This window comes from Sparus aurata, chromosome 24 (genome assembly GCF_900880675.1).
Source record: "Sparus aurata chromosome 24, fSpaAur1.1, whole genome shotgun sequence".
Lineage (NCBI taxonomy): Eukaryota > Metazoa > Chordata > Actinopteri > Spariformes > Sparidae > Sparus > Sparus aurata.
The window spans coordinates 20,799,563-20,827,511 of record NC_044210.1 but is presented as its reverse complement, the minus strand read 5'-3'; the positions used below and the strand labels follow the sequence as shown (position 1 = coordinate 20,827,511).

Here is a 27,949-nt window from a genome sequence, read left to right as displayed (position 1 = left end):
CCAACATGATGATGACATCCTGTATTCACAGTTATGATATTAAATTTGGATTAATAAATGATCATGTAAGGGTTAGTATGTTAGTCTGTTCTGTTAATGAGGACAATAAACCATAGAGAATATCATTGGAAATGTTACTACTAAAAGTGGCTAAAATACTGTTGATTATAATGATAATAATAATAACAAATCTTATTATCATTATTATTATTGTTATAATTATTGTTATTCTTATTGAATTATACGACTGAGGGCCGTGTGTGTTTTACAGCAACTGATCCAGAGACTCAGATTATACTCACCTCTGTGTGTGTGGGGGGGGGGGGGGGGGGGGGGGGGGGCGGAGCCTGTGGCAGCAGAAGGCTCATTGTCTGAGGAGGCAGAGGAAGAGAGAGGGAGGAGGGAGGGTCGAGCGAGGTAGACAAAGACTGCAGCTGTGAGAGAACGAGAGAGAGAGAGAGACAAAGAGGAGGGAGGCCGACTCTCTCTTTCTTTCTTCATGTGGGGGAGGAGAGGGGGAGGATTAACCGGCTGATCTGCGACACGCGCTCACATACAACACACACACATTTCATATCAACACACACACGACACAGCATCAGAGCTTCATCTGGATCAGCATCATCATCATCATCAGCGGCAGCATCAGCAGCACCAGCAGCAGCAGCAGCGGTGAGGACGAGAGACAAAGAGACACAGACAGAGAGAGAGAGAGAGAGACGGGAGGTGGAGCGAGACGATTTGCTCTGTCCAGCAAGAGACAGACAGGAGTGGGGAAAGACAGACAGGAAACAAGAGAGAGAAAGACGGGAAGAGAGAAAGACAGACAGGCCTTGAGCAGCTCCACCGCCTGTCTGTGTTCAGTGTGTGATGGCCGACCACATGTTCCTGCTGCTGTGTGTCTGCTCAGGGTGTGTGTTGTTGTAGGTGGGTGTGTTCACTGTGTGCGTGTTCACCGTGTGTGTTCAGTCTGTGTGTGAGTGTGTGTGTTCAGTGTGTGTGTAAGATGGGGAACGCAGAGAGCATGGAGAGCCAACTGGCAGTGATCCGGTCCAGAGCCGCCCCAGTTCGACTCCCAATGCCCGACCCGGCTGAGCTGGAGGAGAGGTTTTCCATCGCACTGGTAAATACACACACACACACACACACACACACACACGCACGCATGCACGCACACACACACACGACAGAAGACATGTTGGAGTGTTGCACAGTGAAGACATGTGATTTATAGGTTGATTGTGATTAGCCTAGCATGCTAACAGAGAGTCCAGCTCAGGCTGATGTGATGTCATCGGTTCTGCAGGTTTTTGTTCATAAACCAAATATTTTATATTGTATTCTCATCTCTCTGAGGGTTAGGGGTTGGATTCAGCGTGGTTGGGTGTTAGGGGGTGGATCCAACATGGTTGAGGTTAGGGGGTGGATCCAACATGGTTGGGGTTAGGGGTTGGATCCAACATGGTTGGGGTTAGGGGTTGGATTCAGCGTGGTTGGGTGTTAGGGGTTGGATCCCGTAAGGTTGCGATTGGGGGTTGTTGCTAGTGTGGTTGGGCTTTCTTCGTGTGGTTTGGTTTATTTGGTTTTTGTTATCTTTAGTTCTGGTTACCTCAGAAGTCAACCAGACCGACAGCTAAATGTTGATTTATGGTTGCACACAGACTCTGTGCAGAGTGAGCATTTATGCATGTGAGCTGGTGTGTCTGTATTTCTGGCAATGGGGATACAGCGGTATCATACAGAGTACCATACAGCTGTACCCCAGTCACACACCCACCTCACTGGAATCAAGTTGTGTCTCTGGACAGAGTGGATAGGCAGAGAGTCCACAGGGAGGACTGTCCCTCCTTGAACACTGAGCTTGGTTTTGGTTTCATCAAAGGCGGTGACTACCCCGTCATGGCTCCACCACAGCAGCGGAGCTCTGCTGTGTTGTGTATCTGCTCTATCCCAGCTCACAGTCTGGACCCTGCCGGAGCAGATACGCAAGGCTTCTATCATTGCCAGATGCCGGAGCACAACGCAGCAATTCAGCCGAATGCAGCACAGAGCAGACATGAAGTCAGACACCAAAACAACAACATAACATCCAGTTAATTTTCAAAATAAAAAACTAAAAAATACACAAAAATCTGAAAAAATAGACAAATACATGCAATTCTTCTAACCCTTCTCTTGGACTTAATGTTGTTGTGTTTAAAACACATACCTATAACCTTGGTCTCGCGTGATTATGTAATTATTGCAGGAACTCTTCGGTCTCGCGACTCAAGCGGTGGGGGTTGCCTGATGACAGATGATGGAGCAAAAACATCCCAGAGCCATGACGCAACGTACATGCATCCAGAGGAATAGAGTTAGGGTTAAGGTTCGGACATCTGGCCTGTCCACTCTTTTAGCCCTGAGACACTCTGGCAGTTAACAGCTCTGAAGCAGGAGAAAAACCCGAGAAGAGAAGCAACAGCTGAAGAGGTTGATGTGTCTACTGGGAAAATATAGGTTACAATGCTGCTGCGTTTTGCACATTGCAATGGCACATTGTGTTAGATAATCCAAGTTTAAAACTCGTTAGTTTGTTGTTCTGAGAAATGAACGTGGTGTGTACTACTCCCTTCAAACAACAGCAAGAGGAGGAGCAGATCAGACGCTAGTCTGAGAAACAAGTGCCTCCCAGGTCCTCATGTCTCAGGTGAAGAGGAAGCTCCAGGATAGACAGATAGATAGATAGATAGATAGATAGATAGATAGATAGACTTTATTGATGCAACAATAAAAGGAAAAGATTCAGATGGAGAACAGAACACAGACACGTGACATACAAAGACTGGAAACAAGTGTTCTGGAGAGACGAGTCAAAGTTTGTGAGACATATAACAAGTGGTGCCTCCACCTGTTAGCCTGATGGAGGAAATGTGATGATCTGGCCTGTTTTGGTAAAGGTGGAGACATGCTTACGGCTGAAGGGATCTGGAATCAGGAAGATTATCACCTCATTTTACAACACCATGTCATGAACTGTGGACGGAGATTGACTGGAGCAAACTTTATCCTCCAACAGGAAAATGAGCCAAAGCTCCAAACTATGAAGAACTATTTAGAGAAGGAGCAGTCAGCTGGTTTTGTGTCCAGCAGATCACCAAATCTGAACCCTGTAGAGCTGCTGTGAAGCACACTGACTGTATGATACCTAAGAAGTGCCCATCAAGCCAGTACAACCTGTGTGAGGGGCTACAGGAAGCTTGGAGGGACATTTCCTCAGATCACCTCCACAAACTGACAGCTGGAAGACAAAGTTCTGAGAGGCTGTAACTGCTGCAGATGAAACAAAGTTATCATTCCAAGTAAAAATCATTCTTTCTCCCCTCAGTGAATTGTGTTTTCATCTGAAAACTCATCTGATGGATTAAAGTGTGAGTTTTCATGGAAAACATGATTTTTGGGGGGTTAACCCTAAACTTCAAAATGAAATTAATTTTGATTCATAGTGTTAGGTTTTTTATGACCCTAACCCTAAATCCAACTGTTCCAGCAACATCACTGCACATTAAGTGTCATGAAGACTCTTCAAGGTGCTTTAAACTCACTAACCTTTAAAATGTCTTCCAGAATTCGATGAACCTGCCTCCTGACAAGGTGCGTCTGCTGCGTTCCTATGACAACGAGAAGAAGTGGGAGCTGATTTGTGATCAGGTGGGTGGTGTTAATAAAGTTCATGAGTTTGAATGTGTTCCCACCTAAAGAACAAGAACGTCAACCAATCAAGACTCTGCAGGACAGATCAGAAACTTCAGGCATTATTTTATTGTATTGTACTTACATATACAGTATGTATTTCTATTTCATATGCACTCTACCTCAGCATATATACTGTACGTTACTTCAGTATATATATATACTTGAGTACATTAACTGTTGTATACCTCAGTCCAGGCTGAACAACCAGCCAGGCCACAGAGACTCCAGGTTATCAGTGTGAGCCACCATGTGGTAATCTGATTACTTCTAAATGTGTTTGGTAATATGTACTATTTAAATCTGTTTGATTTAATGAGTGAATCATATTGTGACTGAACTGAGCAGGAAGTTAATTTTACCAACGATGGTGAAAACTGATGTCATCCAATCAAAGTGTGTGTGTGTGTGTGTGTGTGTGGTGCAGGAGAGGTTTCAGGTGAAGAACCCTCCACACACTTACATCCAGAAACTGAGAGGCTTCCTCGATCCAGCTGTGACTCGCAAGGTGAGCTATGATGTCACACTGAATTGATGACATCACACTGTTAGGGTTTGTTTATCTAACGATTTAAACAGTGCAAGAAAACCTGTCTGACTCTCTACCTGTCTGTCTCCCTCTATGTGTCTGCATCTCTCTACCTGTCTGTCTACAGAAGTTCAGAAGAAGAGTTCAGGAATCGACTCAGATGCTCAGGGAGCTCGAGATTTCTCTTCGCACAAACCACATTGGGTATTTCTTCATCATAATCATCATCTTCATCACCAATATTTGTATTATCATTATCTGTATGACTATCTGTCTCTCTCTATGACCTCTATGACCTGTCTCTCCCTCTCTCTATCTCTCTCGCTGACCTGTCTGTCTCTCTTGGTGTAGGTGGGTCAGAGAGTTTTTGAACGAGGAGAATCGAGGTCTGGATGTTCTGGTCGAGTATTTGTCCTTCGCTCAGTACGCCGTCACGTAAGTCTGAGTGATACAATAATAATAATAATAATAGAATATTTGAGATATAAAATATTGATGAAATGTTACTTTAAGTTCCCTCAGTTTGAACCTTAAGCTAAATAATTACATATTCCACAGGTATGTTCACGTTATTAGCTTATATAGTCTAACAGAGGAGCGTCTCTCATCGTCACTGTGATCTGAGTCGTAAAGACGGTCGAGAGACTTCCAGGTGGTTTCAGAAGTCTGTTGGTTGTTTTCTTCACGTTTATAGTCTGAACAGTTAGAACTGATCCTGGATCTTTGTAAAGCTCCAAACATCTAAAAATGCTGCGTATGTGTGTTCAGGTTTGATGGCGAGCAGTCGGAGGCCGGGGGTGAGGTCTCATCCATAGACTCTCCTTGGAGTCGGTCCATAGAGGATCTCCATGGCGACTGCAGCCTCCCCTCCCCATCATCGTCCGTTCCCCGAGCAGCTCGACACTCCATCAGGTAACAAATGTGCAACAGGTGAAGTCGCCAGGTAGAGTTCCATCATCTGATGTTGTTTCTGTGTGTTTGTAGTTCAACTCTGGTGACTCGATCCAACACTCTGCCAAGTCGTCGCACTCTGAAGAATTCACGACTGGTCTGTAAGAAAGACGACGTTCACGTTTGTGTCATGTGTCTGAGAGCCATCATGAACTACCAGGTAACATCTTACACAAACAGAAGATTTAACATAAAAATGGTGATAAAGATTCATTAAAGCTCCGACTGAGCCCACTCACACAGACGAGGACGAAGGTGTGAGTTATCTTCATCTGTCTCCTCTTCCTCAGTACGGATTCAACATGGTGATGTCACATCCTCACGCTGTCAATGAGATCGCCCTGAGCCTCAACAACCGGAACCCCAGGTCAGTACTGCGCACACGTACTATTACTAAAACTATAACTACTACTGCGCACACGTACTATTACTAAAACTATAACTACTACTGCGCACACGTACTATTACTAATACTACAACTACTGTAGATACTGCACACACGTACTATTACTAAAACTACAACTACTGTAGATACTGCACACACGTACTATTACTAAAACTATAACTACTACTGCACACACGTACTATTACTAAAACTACAACTACTGTAGATACTGCACACACGTACTATTACTAAAACTATAACTACTACTGCGCACACGTACTATTACTAAAACTACAACTACTGTAGATACTGCACACACGTACTATTACTAAAACTATAACTACTACTGCGCACACGTACTATTACTAAAACTATAACTACTGTAGATACTGCACACACGTACTATTACTAAAACTACAACTACTTTAGATACTGCACACACGTACTATTACTACTGTAATATATAATACAAGTATAAACACTTTGTAAAAATAATGGACACACTACAAAGTACTACATCTCTCACTGACTTGTCACTCAATTCAATTCAATTCAAAAGGCTTTATTGGCATGACATTTAACATGTGTTGCCAAAGCACAATCACAACAAAAATAACAATAATACTATTCAACAAAACAAAAGACATAAAACAATATATGTACATGTAATCTAGGCAATATATCAGTCACTCTCTCTCTGACCTGTCTGTCTCTCAATTTTCAATTCAATTCAATTCAATTGGCTTTATTGTCATGAGGTAACACTGTACATATTGCCAAAGCAAGCATTTGGAATTCAAAATAATAATAACAATAAAGTAAAACAATATTTACAATAAATGAGTTATACTGTATGTATAATATGTATAACTTGTGATTGACTCAATCACAGTCATAGTCACAACAGGACTGTAATAACAAAAAGAAGAAAACAACAAACAACAAAAATGATTTCCTGTCTCTCAGTCTATGGCAGGCATAAAGACTGTGGAAGTCTGTGTGTGTGCATGCGTGTGTGTGTGTGTGTGTGTGTGTGTGTGTGTGTGTGTGTTGGTGTGTGTGTGTGTGTTGGTGTCGGTGGTGGGGTGTGTGTGTGTGAGTGTGTGTGTTGGTGTTGGTGGTGGGGTGTGTGTGTGTGTTGGTGTTGGTGGTGGGGTGTGTGTGTGTGTTGGTGTCGGTGGTGGGGTGTGTGTGTGTGAGTGTGTGTGTTGGTGTGTGTGTGTGTGTTGGTGTTGGCGGTGGCGTGTGTGTGTGTGTTGGTGTCGGTGGTGGGTGTGTGTGTGTGAGTGTGTGTGTTGGTGTTGGTGGTGGGGTGTGTGTGTGTGAGTGTGTGTGTTGGTGTTGGTGGTGGGGTGTGTGTGTGTGTGTGAGTGTGTGTGTTGGTGTTGGTGGTGGGGTGTGTGTGTGTGTTGGTGTTGGTGGTGGGGTGTGTGTGTGTGTGGATGTGTGTTTATGTTGATACGAGAAATAAATAAATAAATAAATAAATAAGAATGAAACAATTAAAAACAAATAAAAAGAAGTCAATTCTGAGTAGTTTCTCAGGTTCCACTGGCTGTCCTCAGGTCGTGACATGAGATGATGAATTTGGCCGCAATGTTCTCACATTTGGGTATTTCCCCAAGTAAATATGGGAGTTTCTCCATGTTTGTTGTGTGTTCAAATTCAGGGTGTATTTGCATTATTTTGGGAAAGTGTTGATTTCTCAGAGCCTGGTATTTGGGGCACGAGGTGAGGAAGTGCAGTTCTGACTGGACATGTTGTCGGTCACAGTGGGAGCAGAGTCTCTCCTCCTCTGGCAGCAGCTCTGTCTGTGCCGACCCTTCTCTACAGCCAGGCTGTGTTCACTGAGTCTGTACATAGTCAAGGCTTTTCTTCATTCAGCATCTGTTACTGTGCTCAGATCATTTGCTAATGTGAAGTTTCTTTTTAGGGTCAGATAACATTTTAATTTACTCTGTCTTTTAGTTGTTTCCTTCCAGTATGCGATGTAGATTTCTTTTTGTTGGTTGATAATTTGGTTTGGTCTGATTGGCTTGGTGTTGAGGTCCCGAGGCTGTCCGGGCCGTGTTGGGTTGTCTGGACAGAACCTCAGGACCAGCTGGCTGAGGGGACTCTTCTCTGGCTTCAGCTCTTGGCAGGTTAAGGCTTTGTGATGGTATGTCTGGGGGTCACTAGATTTTAGGTATTGGAAAATTTAATTGCTCTTTTTTGTATTTTCAATATGAGGGGGAATTGGCCGAGTTCTGCTCTACATGCGTTGTTTGGTGTTTTTCTCTGGACGTGCATGATGTTCTTACAGAACTCTGTGGGGAAAGATTCTATTATTGTTTTGTCCCATTTGTCAAATTCATGATTTACTTTTGGTCCCCAAATTTCACTGCCATAGATAATTATTGGTTCTAATACAAATTGGAAAATTTTAAGCCAGATTTTAATTGGAATGTCCAGTTTGATATTTCTTCTAATTGCATAGAAAGCCCTCCTTGCTTTGTCTCTCAGATCTTTCACAGCCAAGTTGAAGCTCCCTGTGGAGCTTATGTTGAGGCCAAGGTATGTGTAGTTTTTCTTATGTTGTAATTTAGTGGTGTCCAAATAGAAATTGTGTGTATTGTCCTGACTTCTGGACTGCTTCTGGAAGATCATAATTTTGGTTCTTTGGGTTGACTGTCAGAGCCCAGGACTGACAGAATGTATGCAGGAGGTTGAGGTGCTGCTGTAGACCTTCTTTGGTTGGTGACAGCAACACCAGGTCATCTGCGTACAGGAGACCCTTAACTTCTGTACCATTCAGATTGAGACCAGGTGACGTGGATTGATCTAATTGACATGCAAATTCATTGATGTATAAATTGAACAGGATTGGACTGAGGTTGCATCCCTGCCTCACCCCACGACCTTGGGGAAAGAAGGCTGTTTGTTTGTCTCCTATTTCAACTGCACATTTACTGTTTGTGTACATAGATTTGGTTACATCATATGTTTTTCCTCCAATGCCACTGTTGAGCAGTCTGTAGAAAAGACCCTCATGCCAGATGGAATCAAAGGCCTTTGTGAAGTCAACAAAACATGCGTTGGCCTTTCCTTTCTTCTTGTCTAATTCTTGCTCAATCAGGGTGTGGAGGGTATAGATGTGATCTGTTGTGCGAAAATTTGGTAAGAATCCAATCTGGCATTTATTCAAAACATTCTGGTCATTGATAAAACTGATAAGTCTTTTATTAATAATGTTGCAAAAGGTTTTTCCCAGGTTACTATTTACACAGATTCCACGGTAATTATTAGGGTCATATTTATCTCCATTTTTATAAAGTGGTGTTATTAAACCTTTATTCCATATGTCAGGAAAAGTGCCAACTGCTAGAATTATATTAAAAAGTTTGAGTATAGGTCAGAATATTTGATCATTTCATTGAGGATGCTGTCAACTCCACAGGCCTTTTTAGCTTTCAGGGATTGGATGCTTTCCATCAGTTCCTGCTCTGTTATTGAAGCATCTAGAGGGTTCTGGTTGTCTTTAATTGCTAATTCTAAAGTTTTCCACTTGGCGTGTGTTTTGTTTTGGTCACTGTTCTTTGCAAAACTGCTGTATAATTCAGTAAAATAATTCATCCAAATGCTGCCATTTTGTATTGCAGTTGATCTTGTTGTGTTTTGTTTAGAGTGTTCCACTTCTGCCAGAACTGGTTTGATTCTAAAGATTCTTCTATTTCAGAGAGCTGGGTTCTGGTGTGTTGGTCTTTCTTAGCTCTCAGTGTGTGTTTGTATTGTTTTAAGGTGTCGTGGTAACGAAGGCGTATATTTTGGTTATTTGGGTCTCTATGTTTTTCGTTTGATAACTTTCTTAAAGTTTTCCTTATATTTTTGCAGTCGTTGTCAAACCTTTTTTATTGTGTATTTGTTTTGGTTTATGATGTTTTCAAGTTTGATAACTTTGCCAATTTATCAAAAATTGCATTAATTTTGCCCACAGCAGTGTTTACACCATCATTATTATGGGGAAATATTTCAGAAAGAAAGAAATCGATTGAATATTGGATTTTGGAATTTTCAAATGCCTTTTGGTAGCTCTCCATGCTGTCTGATCTCCATCTGTATGAATGTGTGGTGTTACAGTGGAAACCGCTTATAGTGATCACGTTGGTCCAGAGCCAATTTGATCACTATAAGCGGTTGATTGCTATAACCGAATTTTTATCATTTTTATTATTCATTTTTTATGCAGAATGTCATCTAAATGCCATTTGTATCGTTTTTCAATGAGAAAAATGGAACGAAACGGACAGCTTCAGCATTTATTGAATTTTATTATGGTTTCAAACACATTCGTTTCAAATGCTCCTTTTGAGAGGCACCATGCAAGTTTAATTACTGCGCAGTGCGCAGACATAACTCAAATACAGTATGTCACTTATTCTGTGCGTCGGCTCTGCTGTGCCGCCAGTGCATTTTTTAATAAGTCTGAAAATAAAGTTTGAAACAAACTGTTTCATAGAACAACAACATAGAAGACAACAACTGCATCAAGAAAATTTAAGCTACCTCTGTTTGTGTTGCAGCTCTGCTGCGCCGCATTAAGAAGTCACTTCACAAATGTATCCATGGATCCCTGGATCAGAGTGTTGTCCAACACCAAGTTCACTTCTTTTTCAAAACGATGTAAAAGGTCAAAGTTTTTGAAACCAACATGCAGGAGAGTTTCGTGTCTTTAAAATGCAAATTGCATTCCTCATCTCAGCTCTGGATGGGACAACGGTCTCCTCTTCTTCATCCTCCTCCTCCTCCTTGCTGCACGCAGCACTGGTACCCGCACCAAAGCGCTCTTGTACCTCCGAGATGATGTCCTCATCCGTCACGGGCTCTGACACCGGGGTGCTGTCATCACTTAGGATCCACTGCTCAAACTCGTCAGTGCTGATCTCAGCAGGTGGATCAACAGTTGTCGGTTCCTCCTCTGGTGACATGACCAGACCTCCTTTCCTCCAGCAATTCCTGATTGTGGAGGCCTCCACATCAGCCCAGGCGTCCCGCAGCATCAGAATAGCATCTAAGAGGCTGATTTTCTTTGCGATGTCTGCAGCAGCTGCTCTGTTCCCCTCATCAATTTGGCGCAGTACGGAGCGGGCCATCTCTTTGCGAAAGTAAGTTTTGGTTGTTCTGACGATGCCTTGGTCACAGGGCCGGAGAATTGAGGTCGTGTTCTTTGGCAGAAACTCGAGTCGGATGTTTCTCAGTGTTGAGTTTTTCACGTTATGGGCTGCACAGTTGTCCACAAGCAGCAGAATACTCTTCCTCTCTTGGCCCAGTTTGCGATCCCAGTCCTTCAGCCACTCCACAAAGAGAGCCGCAGTCATCCAGGCAGAAGAATTAGCTGCGTAACGGACAGGCAGTGTACGCACGTGTTTGAAGCAGCGGGGGCTGTGACTTTTTCCAACGCCAAAAAGTTCCTTCTTTTCTCCGGCGGCAGAGCAGGCTAACAAAGCCGTAATCCTTTCTTTTGATTTTTTCCCCCCTCTTTTATTGTCAGATTTGAAGGTCAGGGTGCTGTCAGGTAGTGCCCGAAAATAAATCCCAGTTTCATCAGCATTCCAGATGTTTTCCTCACTGTAATCCTGTCTCACCCTGACCCACTGTTGCTCAAGCCACTCATCGCGTGACACAGTGTCTGCCTCAGCAGCCTCCCCATGCAGCTTCTTAAACACAATGTTCTCCCTCTTTTTAAATCGCTCAAACCAGCCGACAGAAACTTTGAAACCGTCCTCTCTGAGGCTTGCTGCCAATGCCTCGGCCTTCTCCCTGACCAAGGGTCCGCTCAGCGGGGCGTTGCGAGACCGGGCATTATCAATACACTTAACCAGGGCGGCTTCAACCGCAGGTGCTTTTCCCGGGTGCCCCCCTTTTCTTTCTCCATCGTTAGCATTCATGACTGTCTCTCCTTGTTTAATTAGACTACACAAGGTAGCCTGAGGAATGCCAAGCTTCTCTGCAGCATCTCATTGGCTCGTTTTTGGCAATTTGTCATAAGCCTCGAGGAGACTACGTTTTTCATTAAGAGAAAATGACCTACTTTTTCCAGCCATGATTCGCGAGCTTGCTGCCCAGTGTCAACTCATTAAGTTAGCTAGCTAGGCAGAAGCAGACGTCCAGCAAGGAATCATGGGAGTAAAAAATAAAATACACGTAGTTTTAAAATTATTTTTGCACATGTTTTCATTCATAAAATGACCAAAAATGAACACTATAAGCGGATTTCTTGATTACTATAAACAAATTATTTAAACAGCATTTGTATAGAAATGATTCTGTCCCAAGCCTTTTGATCCATATAAGCGGTTGATTACTATATCCGTGATCACTATAAGCGGTTTCCACTGTACTGTGTTTCCTCTTCAGATAGACCGTGATCTTGCTGTGGTCTGAGAGGGGTGTGAGTGGGTTGACTGTGAAAGCTCTGAGAGACATTGGCCCTCATTTATCAAACGAATGTACGGCAGAAAACTGTGCATACGACCATTTCCACGCAAGCTTCGGCACTTATCAATTTGGACGTGAGCGGAAGCTACGATCAGATCTCACGTCAGGTCTGAGTTCGTGTACATAAATCTGAGTCTGTGGATTTTTCGGTGCAGCACAGCAAAATCTGTCTGAGTCTGAAAATAATAATTAAACAAACCTCAGCTGTCATTATGCATAAGCAGTCACATATTTAGAACAGATCAAAATGAATTCTTAAAACGGATAAAACAACATTTTTAAAATGTAATTAAAAAAAAGTCCACGTTTTTACTGATACTACTTTTTTTTTTTTCATAAAATATGACAACTAATTAACGGAATACCTAATAACCCCGCTGGCAAACCCTGCAACAGAGCAGGAATGCAGATTCAATAGTGCGCACACACGCACACGGGTCACAGTGGAGCTGCTTCGGGTGGCTGAAGGGCAGGTGGCTCCGTCTCGGACCAGCAGGGGGAGCGCTGCTGTATACCCCAGAGAAAGTGTGCCATATTATTTTGGCCTGTTCAGTTTTACACAACATTGCATTAGTGAATGGAGCCTTTGATGTGCCGGCGCTGCCAGGATGCCGTTCTCCATCTCGGAAAAGTTTCTCTTCTTGCCAGTGTTTCTTCTCTCCATGTTTGACCTCAGTGGGCGAGGCCTCCGAACCTGGAATATTTAAGGGCATAACATGTTAATGACGATCAAATTCAGCCGCCTCATTTATCAAGACCCAATCCTTCGTACGCTGGGATTGGTCAGATACGAACGTTCCATAAATCACACGTGTGTCCTGTCGTAAGTCCAATTCTGCGCTCAGATCTGCACCCGTTTTCACGCAAGATTGATAAATGAGGGCCAATGGGTCCAGATCTGTTATTGCATAGTCTACCATACTACTGCCAAGAGCTGAACTAAATGTGAAACGGCCCAGAGAATCTCCTCGTAACCTACCATTGAATATATACAGACCCAGCGTGCAGCAGAGCTGTAAAAGATGGGTAGCACTTGTGTTGGTTATTTTATCAAAATTGTGTCTTGGGGGGAGTTCGGGGAGAGGAAAGCAGGTTTCTCCAGGTAGGCCTAAGTGTTGATCTCCCTGTCTCTCCCTGTCTGTCTCCCTCTCTCTCTTTTTGACTTGTCTCACTTGCTGACCTGTCTCTCTCTCTCTCTCTTTGACCTGTCTCTCTCTGACCTGTCTCTCTCAATTTCAATTTCAACAAGCTTTATTGGCATGACTGTGGTTCACAATATTGCCAAAGCGTACAGGATTACAGAACAAAAATGTTAACAATAATAATAATGATAATAATATTAATAATAATAACAACAACAATAGTAAACAGAATATCAGTGTGCAGGTAAGAACCCAGTCAGGATCAGCTGGTTCATGTGGAGGAAATCATGTCAGGTGTTGTTGTGCAGCTCGTCTCTTCTCCTGTGGCAGCATTCACAGATCTCGCTGCATCTACAGCAGTGCCAGTTTTTTCTCCCAGTAAATGCTGTAGTTTTTCTTGGTCTGATAGTTTGGGGCAGTCTGGGGTTGTACCTGTGATTTTAATGTATATCTGGGTTCTGATGTCTGTGAATCTCTCTCTCTCTCTCTCTCTGACATGTCTGTCTCTCTGACCTGTCTCTTTCTCTGTTAGGTGAACAATATTGCCAAAGCTTCAAAGATGACACAATTCATTAAACAGAATAACATAGATGGATAAATAAAAAGAAAAAAAATGGCAGAATAGCAAAATGGTATAGAAGTAATTAACATTTGTTCATAATCAATAAAGAAAGAAACAATTAACAAGAATATATTAATACAATATGGTGCGAGTCAGATGTAAAAAATAAATAAATAAATAAAAATTAATTAATTAATTAATTAAATAAAAACAACAACAAAGAAACAGATCAAGAACAAAAACCCCAAACAAACAAAAAGCCCACATGGAGTCTCTCTCTCTCTGACATGTCTTTCTCTCTGACATGTCTGTCTCTCTGACCTGTCTCTCTCTCTGACCTGTCTCTCTCTCTCTCTCTGTCTCTCTCTCTCTCTCTGACATGTCTTTCTCTCTGACATGTCTGTCTCTCTGACCTGTCTCTCTCTCTGACCTGTCTCTCTCTCTCTCTCTGTCTCTCTCTCTCTCTCTGACATGTCTGTCTCTCTGACCTGTCTCTCTCTCTCTCTCTGTCTCTCTGTCTCTCTCTCTCTCTGACATGTCTCTCTCTCTGACCTGTCTCTCTCTCTGACCTGTCTCTCTCTCTCTCTCTGTCTCTCTCTCTCTCTCTGACATGTCTTTCTCTCTGACATGTCTGTCTCTCTGACCTGTCTCTCTCTCTCTCTCTGACATGTCTTTCTCTCTGACATGTCTGTCTCTCTGACCTGTCTCTCTCTCTGACCTGTCTCTCTCTCTCTCTCTGTCTCTCTCTCTCTGTCTCTCTCTCTCTCTCTGACATGTCTGTCTCTCTGACCTGTCTCTCTCTCTCTCTCTGTCTCTCTGTCTCTCTCTCTCTCTCTCTGACATGTCTTTCTCTCTGACCTGTCTGTCTCTGTGTCTCTGACATGTCTGTCTCTCAGGACAAAGGCTCTGGTGTTGGAGCTGTTGGCGGCTGTTTGTTTGGTCAGAGGAGGACATGAGATCATCCTGTCGGCCTTTGACAACTTCAAAACTGTAAACACAAACACACACACAGACACACACACACTGATCTTATATTGATCACTACTGATTGAATATGAAAAGTGCTGCAGTTTGTGAAGTTTCTACAGCACACAGTTAATAAGAACATTTTCTACCATTGCAGAGCTAATGAACATACATGAATGTATAGATTAATCTATTGTGTGCATTGATTGATTGATTGACTTATTGATCTGTTGCAGGTGTGTTCAGAGTCGATGCGTTTTGAGAAGCTGATGGAACATTTTAAGAACGAAGATGACAACATCGACTTTTTGGTACGACGACTGAACTTGAATCAATATTTAGGTTTTTGATTTAAATACTAGTGTTCTTAAATGTCACAGTCATCAGTTACAGTCACTTTATTTAACATATATAACATATATATATATACACATATATATATATATATATATATATACATACATATATAGTGACTTTATTTAACAGATATAACAGATATGGTTTAATCAATATAAGTAAATAATAACATTATTGTACACATATAAAACAATAATGTTTTGGGTTTTTTTTGACGCATAGACACCTTTATTTGACAGTGGATAGATCAGAAAGAGGAGAGAGATGGGGGGTGTGACTTGCAGTACAGGTCCTCCAGAGGGATTCAAACCAGGGTCCACTGCGTTCGTGGCATGCGCTCTAACCACTCGACTACCTGCGCGCCCATAAAACAATGATGTTATTTTATGAATGACGTTTGAAGGATATCAGGGTCTCCTTGACATGACTCTGATTAAAGGTCCAGTCATGTTTCTACAGAAGCCCTGAATGGACAAACATGATTCCACAAACTCATGAATGGCTCTCAATCCTACAGACTGGACCTTTAATGAAGGTGACATCATCAGCAGGTTGATGACTGTGTGTGTGTGTGTGTGTGTGTGTGTGTGTGTTTGTGTTTGTGTCAGGTGGCCTGTATGCAGTTCATTAACATTGTGGTTCACTCTGTGGAGGACATGAACTTCAGAGTCCACCTGCAGTACGACTTCACCAAACTCAACCTGGACGAACACCTGGAGGTAACACGGTCACATGGTCTGCTCTCAGCCAATTTCATGAGAGCGACAATCATTCTCTTACTCTGTACGCTAATGGTCATCACATGACCCGCTCTTAGTCAATCACATGAGAGCTCATTATTAAAAACAAGTGTGTGGACAAAATACACAAATGATAAACTCCACCTGTCTACCTGCATGTCTCCCCACTCGGATATGTACCTGTGTCACTGCAGAGGCTGAAGCACACAGAGAGCGACAGACTGCAGGTTCAGATTCAGGCGTACCTCGACAACGTGTTCGACGTCGGGACGCTGCTGGAGGATGCCGAGACCAAAACTGCTGCTCTGGAACGAGTAGAGGAGTTGGAGGAGAACCTGAGCACGGTGAGACAGACAGCTGTACTAACCTGTCTTGTTCTGTTGTCAGATCACAGGCATCATACTGACCTGTACCTGTCTGTCTGTCTCTGCCCGCAGATGTCTGAACGCCTGCTGGACGTGGAGAACGAAGCAATGCTGAAGATCGTCGAACTGGAGAAACAACTGATGCAAACCAACAAGGAGTTGGACCATGTCCGGGTCAGAGCCCACGCCAACATTCAATCATCATGGAGACACAAAATGTTGTATTGTCTGTTTAACTCCTGTTCTCTCACATGTTCTGCTTCTAACACACCTGTCACCTGTGCAGGAGGTGTATGCGAGCGCTAACACTCAAGTACACACCTTGCGACGGATGGTTCGGGAGAAGGACCAAACAATCCGGCGTCAGAGTCGTCTGGAGCGCCAGGCTCAGGAGGCCCAGCAGGTTGGAGGACCCGGAGCTCCGCAACCCCAGAGAGGAGAAGGGGATGGCGGGGTGGCTGACTCCGCCTCCCCCTCACCTCCACCCTGTCCTAACCTGTCACCCAGGTAAGAGACATGACTGTACACCTCCTGCTGGGGAGGCCAATAGCAGACAGACACAGTTAAAGATAAGCTGGTGAGACAGATTAAGAGAGAGAGAGACGATTGGACTCAGATCAGTCAGAATCGTCATGTCGATCCAGGATACTCATCAATCACAGGGGGAGGGGCAAAACATGTAGCACCCTGACATCGCGCTTCTAGTGAGGGTACCGAGTGTTTTCTGATTGTTCTGCTGCTCCCTAGTGGCCGAAATCAAACAAAACAATCTTTTTATACTGCCTGGCCCAAATAACGTCACCACCTGGATTTAACTATGCAAACAGGTAAGAACCTGTTTTTGGATATTTACTGCAGTGATCAATATGTTTCAGTCAGCAACAACTTATCTAACTAAAGGCCCCCACACACCGCCGAGATGTCAAACTGCCTTATCCGACCACTCTCCAACCACTCTGTTGCCTCTCGTCTGACCCATTCAGCAGAAAAGTTGCATTGAACACACCGCTTCGACGTGCTGCCTACTCCACTGTAGCGTGTACGTTCTTGTCCCGCGCAAGATGCAGTAAGCCTCCTTAACAGCGGGTAGCACTAGTCTCATGCCAGTGATCCAAAACACGAAAACAGGAAATGACGGAACGAAGTGAGGAACGGAGTGCATAGAAAAACAAAGCGCACACAGTATTGATTCAGTATTCGTCCGACCCGAGAAGACGTTTGGGGACTAAATACTTGGCATACGTGAAAGATTACTATGGTTAGGCTGACACTCGCGTTGTGTGCTTTCGGGCTTGTTATGATACAAAGCCGTCACCATCGTCAGTTCCGCCCCTCCCACACACTGCGCTGATTCGCTAGCACACGCCAATCAGAGAATACAATGGCTCAGACGTCCGACAGCCCACCTACTCAATCAGAGCCGACAACGTCCATGTGGCTCTGAAAGCTTCCGACGCAGCTGAACACACCAAACATATTTGTTCCCGACCTCGTCCGAGTCTCCCCATACACTTCAGACGTCCAACGGTTGGGCTGGTGTGTTCCTGCCTTAACTGATGCAGTGAGGAGATTCTCATTTTTAAAACAACCTCGCTAAAGTCCCGTGGTCGTGAAATACATGTTACTCTGTTTCAGAAGGGTCAAATTATTGGCATTGGCAATAGTGATGAACCACAATCTTCCAGGAAGAAATGTGGTCGGAAAGAAATCTTGAATGATCGTGACTGGAGATCAATTAACGTTTGGTGAAATCAGATGGTGAAAAATGTGGTCTGAAGAGTCCAGATTGACCCTGTTCAGAGTGATGTGCCCATCAGGGTAAGAAGAGAGGCAGATGAAGTGGTGCACTCATCATGACTTTTGCCACAATTGATCTGGCTCAAACTGTGAAGGAGTGGTTCAGGGAGCATGAGACATCATTATCAGCACCATCACAGAGTCCAGACCTGAACACAACTGAGAATCTTTGGGATGTGCTTGAGAAGACTTTGCACAGCGGCTCGACTCTCCCATCATCAATACAAGATCGAAAAACGAATGCAACTCTAGAAGGAAATAAATGTTGTGACATGGTATAAGCTCATCAGAACAATGACACAGTGAATGTTTGCCGTAATCAAAGCTAAAGGCGGTCCAACGTAATATTAGATTGACTTTTTGGGGGTCGGGCAGTATATTTCTGATCAAGTAGAACGTGATCAACCTTTAACTGTAGAGGCGTCACATGAGAAAACAGTCATAAACCCTTTAATTGTTTGGAGTTATTTGTTAATGTGTCAACAATTTACCTTTTATATCAGTAAATATACTTAACTAAACTAACTAACTAAAGTCCTGATGTTATCCACAACGACGACGTTCTAAGATGACACTGTCAGCTGACGTGTTTATAGACGAGCTCTGCTGCCCCATGTGCCAAAAACCATTAACATAAAAAATGACCTCAAATCAACGAACATGAAGTTATGACAGCCGGCAATGAGATTGATTGATTACCTGATTTATTTCCACAGTCCTGAGACAGTAGCCTATCACAGCATTGGACCAGGGATGGGCGAAGGTCCAGGGATGCCTGCCCCACCCCCTCCCCCCCCTCCCCCACCAATGCCAGGCACAGGTGAGTTTCAACTACACCTTTAGCACAGATTTATTTAAACTGTACAAGTACACTCAAATACCACAAGTACACTGAAATACTACTAGGGGTCTGGATAAAACTTCCTGTTCAACACTGAACTTCTTCTCCTCTTGTCTTTGAAGTATCCAACGGGACATTTCCTGCACCTCCTCCCCCTGCACCTCCTCCCCCCCCTCCACCCCCCCCTCCCCCCTGTCGGACAAGTGAGCTGTCCTCCTCCGTCCCCATGCCCCCCCCTCCTCCTCCTGTAGCCCCCCCTCTCCCAGGGTCAGGGGGGTCGCCCACGGTCATCTTTAACTCGGGACTAGCAGGTGAGACTCAAGTTTAAGACATTTCAAATGATCTCATTTTATTGAAGACATCTGAGTCACAGGTCGCTGATTCCTACGAGTGTCACGACTCTACAAATGGTTTTCGTCCTGACAGCTGGCACTGATTTTTCTTTAACAAGGAAGGTGACATGGTGTCATGGTGATAACATGTTGACATGGTGGTAACTGTAGGACATTTGACACATCACCAATAATGTACATATGCACAGGAAGTTCATCTGGTCAAAGTCTAATGATCTACTAACAGTAACTTTTTTTCTCAAGTTTATTTGGAACAAACTGTTCAACAGCCACTAGATATACAGACTACATATGTTTATTCTGTCCTCTCAGAGTTGCCGAAAGTTTAATTCCGATGATTGAAACTGAAATTGGTCACTCATCCACCAGCCAATCAGACTCCAGAACCAGTCGTCATACTAACAGTGAAATATAACTTGTTGTGAACTGATTTATATGTTACTAACAAGCTTTTGTTCTCTCTTGTTTTGCTGACAGAGGGTCCTCTCAAGTTATTCTGTACGTTTATGTATTATTCTTTACATCATCATCATCTTCATTAATTAATCATCCTCCGCCATCATCTTGAGGTCCAACCATCAGAGCATCTTTCATATTCATTTTTCATCCCTCTGTTATCACTCCATCAGCTTGAAACTAGAAACTGAGCCCATTAGTCTCCAGCACAAGCAGCTTTTAGCTGGTTTGTCTCTTATTGTCTCATGGTTGATCTCATTGGTCGAACTCTTTAATATGAAGGCGAAGGCATAGAGTTCTCGGGGGATCCGTCAGTGTTAGGGTTCTCAGTGGCTGAGTAAGGGTTGGGGTTCTCGGGAGGATGGAGTTTTGTGGCACCTTGGGTAAAGTTAAATTAGATCAAAAAGTCTTTAATTATGCCATTTTGGTATTAGGAGTGGCTATAACAATGATCCCAGCCCCTCATCTCCTCAGGCTGAGGTCAGGTTTCAGCCTCAGTGGGAACACACCTTTGGACCTCTGACATCTATATCTGACAACCTGCTTTCTCTCTCTCTCTCTCTCTCTCTCTCTCTTTGCTGTGCAGCGGTGAAGATAAAGAAGCCGATCCAGACCAAGTTCAGGTTGCCAGTGTTGAACTGGGTCGCCCTGAAGCCGAGTCAGATCAACGGGACAGTATTCAATGACATTGATGACGAGTCCATCCTTCGGGTACAATAAAGTCTTATTTGATTCCAACAATTCCATCAAGTTAAACAGGATTCAGTGTTTTTTTCATAACAGAGATTATAGACGGTCATTAAAACAACAGTAACAACTAAAGAACTGGGTCAAGAAAGATCCTGATGAGAGGAACAAGCAGCTTGAAGACGAGTCAAAATGTTCATATGTCTTCAATTGTTGACAAGCACACATAACATGAAGCCTACAGATGAAGTATGACCTTTCTTGTCCTGGATTCCACCTGTCTGGTAATACGATGGCCAATGAGACGAGAGAACCTGCAAGGCATTATCAAGGCTGAAAAATAAACTTGACCTCCTCTCTCTCCTCTCCTTAAAAGAGTGACCACCTGTCTGAGGAGCTGCTTAACTACATCTCTCTCTCTCTCTACCTGTCTGTCTCCCAGGACCTGGACGTGGAGGGCTTTGAGGAGCTGTTTAAGACGAAGGCTCAGGGTCCAGCAGTGGACTTGACTCTGTCCAGACAGAAACTCCCTCAGAAAGCTCCATCCAAAGTTTCTCTGCTTGAGGCCAACAGATCCAAAAATCTGGCCATCACTCTGAGGAAGGCTGGCCAGGGATCAGAGGTCATCTGCCGAGCCATTCACACGTAGGTTAAATTCCACCAGTGTAACCAGAAACAGTAAGAAAAGTACAATAACATCCACTAGTTACTCTACAAGTAAGAACCAGTGACAACAACACCAGCAAGACAGTTCTCTAATAACCAGTACCGACAGTAACAGGACCATCAGATTACAATCTCCTCACTTTCTGAAGGGTGATTCTTGTTGTCATTATTCCATGATTTGGTGCTAGGGTTGGGTTAGTCCTTCACACAGGTGTATTCTGGCTGCTGACTGGCTACCAGTGGATATCGCTGCGCACCTGAATAGTGTGATTTGGGTTTCTGTAGATTTGACCTACGGACAGTACGGGTGGACTTTGTGGAGTGTCTGATGCGTTTCCTGCCGACGGAGGCCGAGGTGAAGCTACTACGACAATATGAGAGGGACAGAAAGCCTCTGGAGGCTCTCAGTGATGAAGACCGCTTCATGATGCAGTTCAGCCGCATCGAAAGACTCAACCAGCGCATGACTATCATGACCTTCATGGGCAACTTCACCGACAACGTCCAGATGTTAACACCGGTAAGACAGACAGACGGACAGACAGACGGAGAGAAAGACAGACGGAAAGAAAGACAAATAAATATGACCTGTCTCACTGTGACTGTGTTTCCTTTCAGCAACTCCACGCAATGATCGCTGCTTCAGTTTCTATAAAATCATCTCAGAAGCTCAAGAAAATCCTCGAGGTCCGTCTGTGTTCATGTTTGTTTTTTGTAAATATCCAGTATGCGTATATTTGTTTATTGCTTATTATACACAGTGTGTGTATTTTATATATAATCTTCTATATGTATAAACACATCTACATTATGTCTTGTTCTGATGTTGTAGATCATCTTGGCTCTAGGGAACTACATGAATAGCAGTAAGAGGGGAGCTGTGTACGGATTCAAGCTGCAAAGTTTAGACTTGGTAACACAAACACACAAACAGATACACACACACACAATGACCTCCTCTGATTGGTCAGAAACATATGAGATCATGACACAAGGTGTGTTTGTGTTCAGCTCCTGGAGACGAAGTCAACTGACCGGACGCAAACGTTACTTCATTACATCGCCAACGTGGTGAGAGAGAAATATCCTGTAGTGTCTCTGTTCTACAACGAGCTGCACTACGTTGACAAGGCTGCTGCAGGTGAGTCTGTCAACCAATCAGAAATCAGCATACTCATCAGAGTGTGGGATGCTCACCTGTGTGTTTCACCTGTGTCTCACCGGTGTGCAGTGAGTCTTGAGAACGTGTTGTGTGACGTGAAGGAGCTGCAGCGCGGCATGGAGCTCACCTGGAGAGAGTTCAGCGTCCAACACAACAGCACACTCAAAGACTTCATCAGCAGGCACGAATCTCGACTCAGCAAGCTGCAGGAGGACGCACGCATTGCCCAGGTGACATCATAAACACACCTGGTCACACCTGGCCAGGTGATATCATGCACACACACCTGATACCACCTGGCCAGGTGACATCATACACACACACCTGATCACACCTGGCCAGGTGACATCATACACACACACCTGATCACACCTGGCCAGGTGACATCATACACACACACCTGATCACACCTGGCCAGGTGACATCATACACACACACCTGATCACACCTGGCCAGGTGACATCATACACACACACCTGATCACACCTGGCCAGGTGACATCATACACACACCTGATCATACCTGACCAGGTGACATCATACACACACCTGACACACTGTAGAGACTACACTGTAAAGACCACACACTGTAAAGACCACACTGTAAAGACCTCACTGTAAAGACCACACACTGTAAAGATTACACTATACAGACCACACTGTAAAGACCTCACTGTAAAGACCACACACTGTAAAGACTACACTGTAAAGACCACACACTGTAAAGACTACACTGTAAAGACCACACACTGTAAAGACCTCACTGTAAAGACCACACACTGTAAAGATTACACTGTAAAGACCACACACTTTAAATACCACACTGTAAAGACCACGCTGTAAATACCTCACTGTAAAGATTACACTGTGAAGACCACACTGTAAATACCTCACTGTAAAGACCACACTGTAAAGATTACACTGTAAAGACCACACACTGTAAAGACCACACTGTAAAGACCACACACTGTAAATACCTCACTGTAAAGATTACACTGTAAAGACCACACTGTAAAGACCTCACTGTAAAGACCACACACTGTAAAGACCACACTGTAAAGACCACACACTGTAAATACCTCACTGTAAAGATTACACTGTAAAGACCACACTGTAAAGACCACATACTGTAAAGACCACACTGTAAAGACTACACTGTAAAGACCACACACTGTAAATACCTCACTGTAAATACCACACACTGTAAAGACCACACTGTAAAGACCACACACTGTAAATACCTCACTGTAAATACCTCACTGTAAAGACCACACACTGTAAATACCTCACTGTAAAGACCACACACTGTAAAGACCACACTGTAAAGATTACACCGTAAAGACTACACACTGTAAAGATTATACTGTAAAGACCACACTGTAAAGATTACACTGTAAAGACCACACTGTAAAGACAACACTGTAAAGACATACACTGTAAAGGCCACACTGTAAAGACCACATACTGTAAAGACCACACTGTAAAGACAACACTGTAAAGACATACACTGTAAAGGCCACACTGTAAAGACCACATACTGTAAAGACCACACTGTAAAGATTACACTGTAAAGACCACACACTGTAAATACCTCACTGTAAAGACCACACACTATAAAGACCACACTGTAAAGATTACACCGTAAAGACTACACACTGTAAAGATTATACTGTAAAGACCACACTGTAAAGATTACACTGTAAAGACAACACTGTAAAGACATACACTGTAAAGACCTCACTGTAAAGACCACACTGTAAAGACCACACACTGTAAATACCTCACTGTAAAGATTACACTGTAAAGACCACACTGTAAAGACCACATACTGTAAAGACCACACTGTAAAGATTACACTGTAAAGACCACACTGTAAAGACCACATACTGTAAAGACCACACTGTAAAGATTACACTGTAAAGACCACACACTGTAAATACCTCACTGTAAAGACCACACACTGTAAAGACCACACTGTAAAGATTACACCGTAAAGACTACACACTGTAAAGATTATACTGTAAAGACCACACTGTAAAGATTACACTGTAAAGACCACACTGTAAAGACAACACTGTAAAGACATACACTGTAAAGGCCACACTGTAAAGACCACATACTGTAAAGACCACACTGTAAAGATTACACTGTAAAGACCACACACTGTAAATACCTCACTGTAAAGACCACACACTATAAAGACCACACTGTAAAGATTACACCGTAAAGACTACACACTGTAAAGATTATAGTGTAAAGACCACACTGTAAAGATTACACTGTAAAGACAACACTGTAAAGACATACACTGTAAAGGCCACACTGTAAAGACCACACTGTGAAGACATACACTGTAAAGACCACACATTGTTAAGACAACACTGTAAAGACATACACTGTAAAGGCCACACTGTAAAGACCACACTGTAAAGACATACACTGTATAGGCCACACTGTAAAGACCACACTGTGAAGACATACACTGTAAAGGCAACACTGTAAAGACCACACTGTGAAGACATACACTGTAAAGACCACACATTGTTAAGACAACACTGTAAAGACATACACTGTAAAGGCCACACTGTAAAGACAACACTATAAAAGACCACAGTGTGCAAATTAAGTCTTGATAAATTTTGTTTGGGCTCATTTTAGGACGCGTTTGAAGATGTGGTGAAATTCTTTGGGGAGAGCTCAAAGACGATGCCACCGTCTGTCTTCTTCCCCATCTTTGTTCGTTTCATTAAAGCATACAGGGTGAGTAATCCTGACTCACCTCAAACCTCGCCTCCCCTGGAAGCGATGAATCTGAATCTCTTACCACGTCGTAGCATTATGTGCAGGGCCTAAAACAATACAATAAGAAGTCATGTATTTAATTTTGTACATTCAGCTGGCGGAGGAGGAGAACGAGCAGAGGCGGCGCCAGGAGCAGATGTTACTGGAGAAACTGGAGCAGGAGGAGCAACAGGAGGAGGAGGAGACCAAGGTGAGACAGACTTCTGACCTTCAGGATTCAGAGCTCTTGTGGTTCATTTACAGATGGATCCATTTTTTCTCTAACTGAGCTGTCAAAAGTCACAGTTAAGGTTTTATCGAGCTTAGTGTAAATTTAAAGTGGAAGACTGAAATACCGATGACTCACAACATGACTCCCCTCCTCCCCTCAGTCTCCCTCCCACAGGGGGAAGAGGCAGCAGCAGGAGCTGCTCACTGAGCTCAGACGACGACAAGGAAAAGACAGCCGCCATGTTTACGAAGGGAAGGATGGCGCCATAGAGGATATCATCACAGGTAACACACAGTAACAACAGCACACGAGGATATAATCTATGTAATAAAACCTACTGATACACTGATCCCTGTCTGTAGTACATCCCTCAGGTGTTTCCTGTCTGTCATCTGATTGGCTGTTTTGTTTATCTTCACCTGTAGCTCTGAAAACCGTTCCTTTCACGGCCCGATCAGCCAAACGCAGCTCACGCTTCTTCTGTGACCCCGCCCACTCTGAGGAGCACTACTGAGTGAGAGCCGGAGAGAGTTTATATGTCAGCATGTTTGAGGACAATGATGCGCCTCCTTCAGCTGGCAACACCCACTTCTAATCGATGGGACCAATCAGCACTTTGAACATTTCTAATCTGTTGATGTGAACTGATGACATCATGTTTTCCATGTTATTTTATTGGTCAGTTTGTGCACAGACCTGGTACCTAGACACCACCTGACCTTTGACCTCTGACCTCTGGCTTTTTGTTTTTGCATCTATTTCCTGTCAGTAGCATTATGTTCCACTCAGGCCCGACTGTTGTCAGACCAAATGTCATTCAAAAAATGGGCATTTTAATGTGTCTCTTCTGATGAAACTGAAGCAGCAACAGGCTGATCTGGTGTCAGTCTGGTTAGATTCAGATTTACCGATCACAAGACAAGAAACACTCAGAAACTCTTCTTGAACTTTTGATCCTATCAAATGTTCTTCCTCTGCAGAAGATGTAGTTTAATTGAACGTTAGCTGTTCAAATTTCCAAATTTTCAAGCACTTTAAGAGCTTCTTTACCACGTAGGCCGAAAATTAATCTTAGAATAAAAAGTTTGAATTCGAACATCGGCGTCCGGAGCGACTGAAGACTACACATGATTTCTAAATGAAATTTAGTTCCTCTTCCCTCACTTGAAAGAGAGTAAAGGAGGACATGAAGGAGATTCTGCACATTGTTAGAAAGATGACGGAAGTCAAATGTAGATTTTCTACCAGAGGTGGCAGTGTTGAGCAAAGTTCTGTTCCAGACTGCATCATCAGGGTGGACAGATGGTGATTTGACCCGTCACCATCTTTGGTTGTTTGAGACGGAAGTGACTGGAGAGCTGGGGAGGAAGTCCTGATTGGATCTGGCTGAGAACCTGAAAACACGTTGCCGTAGTGATGACTAAATTCTCATAGTTATGTTCTGTTTTAGTGTAAATGAACAGAAACCAGAGACTGAGACCATAAACTCTACAGGAAAGTGATGTTTCTCATAAGCTTCCATGCAGTCAGACTTCTGTTTGGAACCAGTGCAGTCCCTGCTGGACGTTAGACAAAGTGCAGGTTTAAGACACACTGTGGGTATTCTTCATATCATACAATCAACATGAACACAAACGCCTCATGAGTTCATTATCAAATGCTGAAAGTGACATGAAAAAAATGACTTCGTACAAAGTTCTGGGTCAGTTCAGGGTGAAGAAACTGTACCTCTCCCCAGTAAAAAAACAGACAGAGTCCTGGTTTAGGTCAGCAGGTCTATGGTTCTGTGGTTGTTCTGGGTTCCTCTAGTCTGTTTCTTGTACAGGGTTCTTCTCCTTTCACAATATTGTGTTCTACTGTATTTATTAGCCTTACAAGAGCTGATGATGCAGCGTCTGGCACCTTTCTGAAGAGCTACCTTAAAATTCAGATCATTACAAACAGGAAACGGTGTTAGCAGAAAACACTCCACTGTCAGAACAAGCTTTGCCAACAAACCCTGTTTATCTGACACTCAGCTACCTGAGACCAAATCTTCCTCTGAAATCTTGCTGTTAGCCTGTAAGCTGGAACCAGAGCAGACCTGCTGTTAGCACCAGAGCGACCCTGCTATTAGCATGTTAGCTAGTACCATAGCCATCCTGCTGTACCCTGCTGGAAAACCCAGCATAGACCAGCAGCAAATCACAACATATAATGGTCTTGCTGGTGACCAGTCACCAACAAGATCAGCATATGTTGTGATTTGCTGCTGGTCTGTGCTGGTTTTTCCAGCAGGGTAAGCCTGTTAGCTGGCACCAGAGCTGACCTGCTGTTAGCACCAGAGCCACAGCATCACAAACACCAGCTTCAGTCTGGAACATGTTTGAACATGATGTCAGTGTGTGAAAGCAGACAGGCAGAAGCTTGTTTTAAAATGCGTCACCTGATATCGCGGGTGTGAGCTGCAGTTTGCGGTGTCAGAGTGAGGGGACGCTGGAGCCGACGTCAGCATGTTTCATCACTAACGGTTCAGCTGCGAGTCTAAACTGATTTACCCCCCCCTCCCCCCAAGTCAAAACAAAACAAAAAAGTGAAACAGCACAACGTTTTCTACGTGTACATACATTTTCTATAAAGCTGTGTAGCGTTGCTTGTACTGTTTGTGTTTGTTGGTTGTTGGTGGTGATTCTGCACTTGATGGTGTAAATAAAACACACCGTGTCCACATGATGCTGCCGTCTCACTTCAGTACGACCGCTCACAGTTTGATGCTGCACTCGTCCTCAGCAT

At 43.6% G+C, this 27,949-nt stretch overlaps 2 protein-coding genes across 3 annotated transcripts; one reads left to right on the top strand and one right to left on the bottom strand.

Annotated features, from left to right (window-relative positions):
* Nucleotides 1–340: 340 nt before the first annotated feature.
* On the top strand, nucleotides 341–27,889 carry LOC115576608 (formin-like protein 2). 2 transcript variants are annotated; one of them, XM_030409140.1, is made up of 28 exons: nucleotides 341–1,123; nucleotides 3,607–3,690; nucleotides 4,160–4,240; nucleotides 4,389–4,465; nucleotides 4,613–4,696; nucleotides 5,030–5,173; nucleotides 5,246–5,372; nucleotides 5,503–5,579; nucleotides 14,672–14,765; nucleotides 14,978–15,052; nucleotides 15,707–15,817; nucleotides 16,033–16,182; nucleotides 16,276–16,377; nucleotides 16,490–16,710; nucleotides 18,717–18,820; nucleotides 18,964–19,152; nucleotides 19,672–19,692; nucleotides 20,237–20,361; nucleotides 20,780–20,982; nucleotides 21,289–21,523; nucleotides 21,622–21,690; nucleotides 21,836–21,916; nucleotides 22,015–22,144; nucleotides 22,235–22,395; nucleotides 24,823–24,924; nucleotides 25,061–25,156; nucleotides 25,338–25,461; nucleotides 25,603–27,889. In XM_030409140.1, the coding sequence occupies exons 1-28, from the start codon at nucleotides 1,007–1,009 to the stop codon at nucleotides 25,689–25,691; spliced, it is 3,273 nt and encodes a 1,090-aa protein (XP_030265000.1). In that variant the 5' UTR covers nucleotides 341–1,006; the 3' UTR covers nucleotides 25,692–27,889. The 2 variants fall into 2 exon arrangements, with proteins under 2 accessions (XP_030265000.1, XP_030265001.1); XM_030409141.1 differs by lacking the exon at nucleotides 19,672–19,692 and having other exon boundaries at nucleotides 1,007–1,123.
* On the bottom strand, nucleotides 8,023–13,276 carry LOC115576656 (tigger transposable element-derived protein 6-like). The gene has a single exon (XM_030409225.1). The coding sequence runs from the start codon at nucleotides 11,519–11,521 to the stop codon at nucleotides 10,265–10,267; it is 1,257 nt and encodes a 418-aa protein (XP_030265085.1). The 5' UTR covers nucleotides 11,522–13,276; the 3' UTR covers nucleotides 8,023–10,264.
* Nucleotides 27,890–27,949: the final 60 nt, after the last annotated feature.

Coding starts and splice junctions, on each gene's coding strand:
- LOC115576608 (XM_030409140.1), top strand. CDS start 1,007: ATGGGGAACGCAGAGAGCATGGAGAGCCAACTGGCAGTGATCCGGTCC. Junction 5,373..5,502: donor GAGCCATCATGAACTACCAG/GTAACATCTTAC, acceptor CCTCTTCCTCAG/TACGGATTCAACATGGTGAT. Junction 20,362..20,779: donor ATGACGAGTCCATCCTTCGG/GTACAATAAAGT, acceptor TCTGTCTCCCAG/GACCTGGACGTGGAGGGCTT.
- LOC115576656 (XM_030409225.1), bottom strand. CDS start 11,521: ATGAATGCTAACGATGGAGAAAGAAAAGGGGGGCACCCGGGAAAAGCA.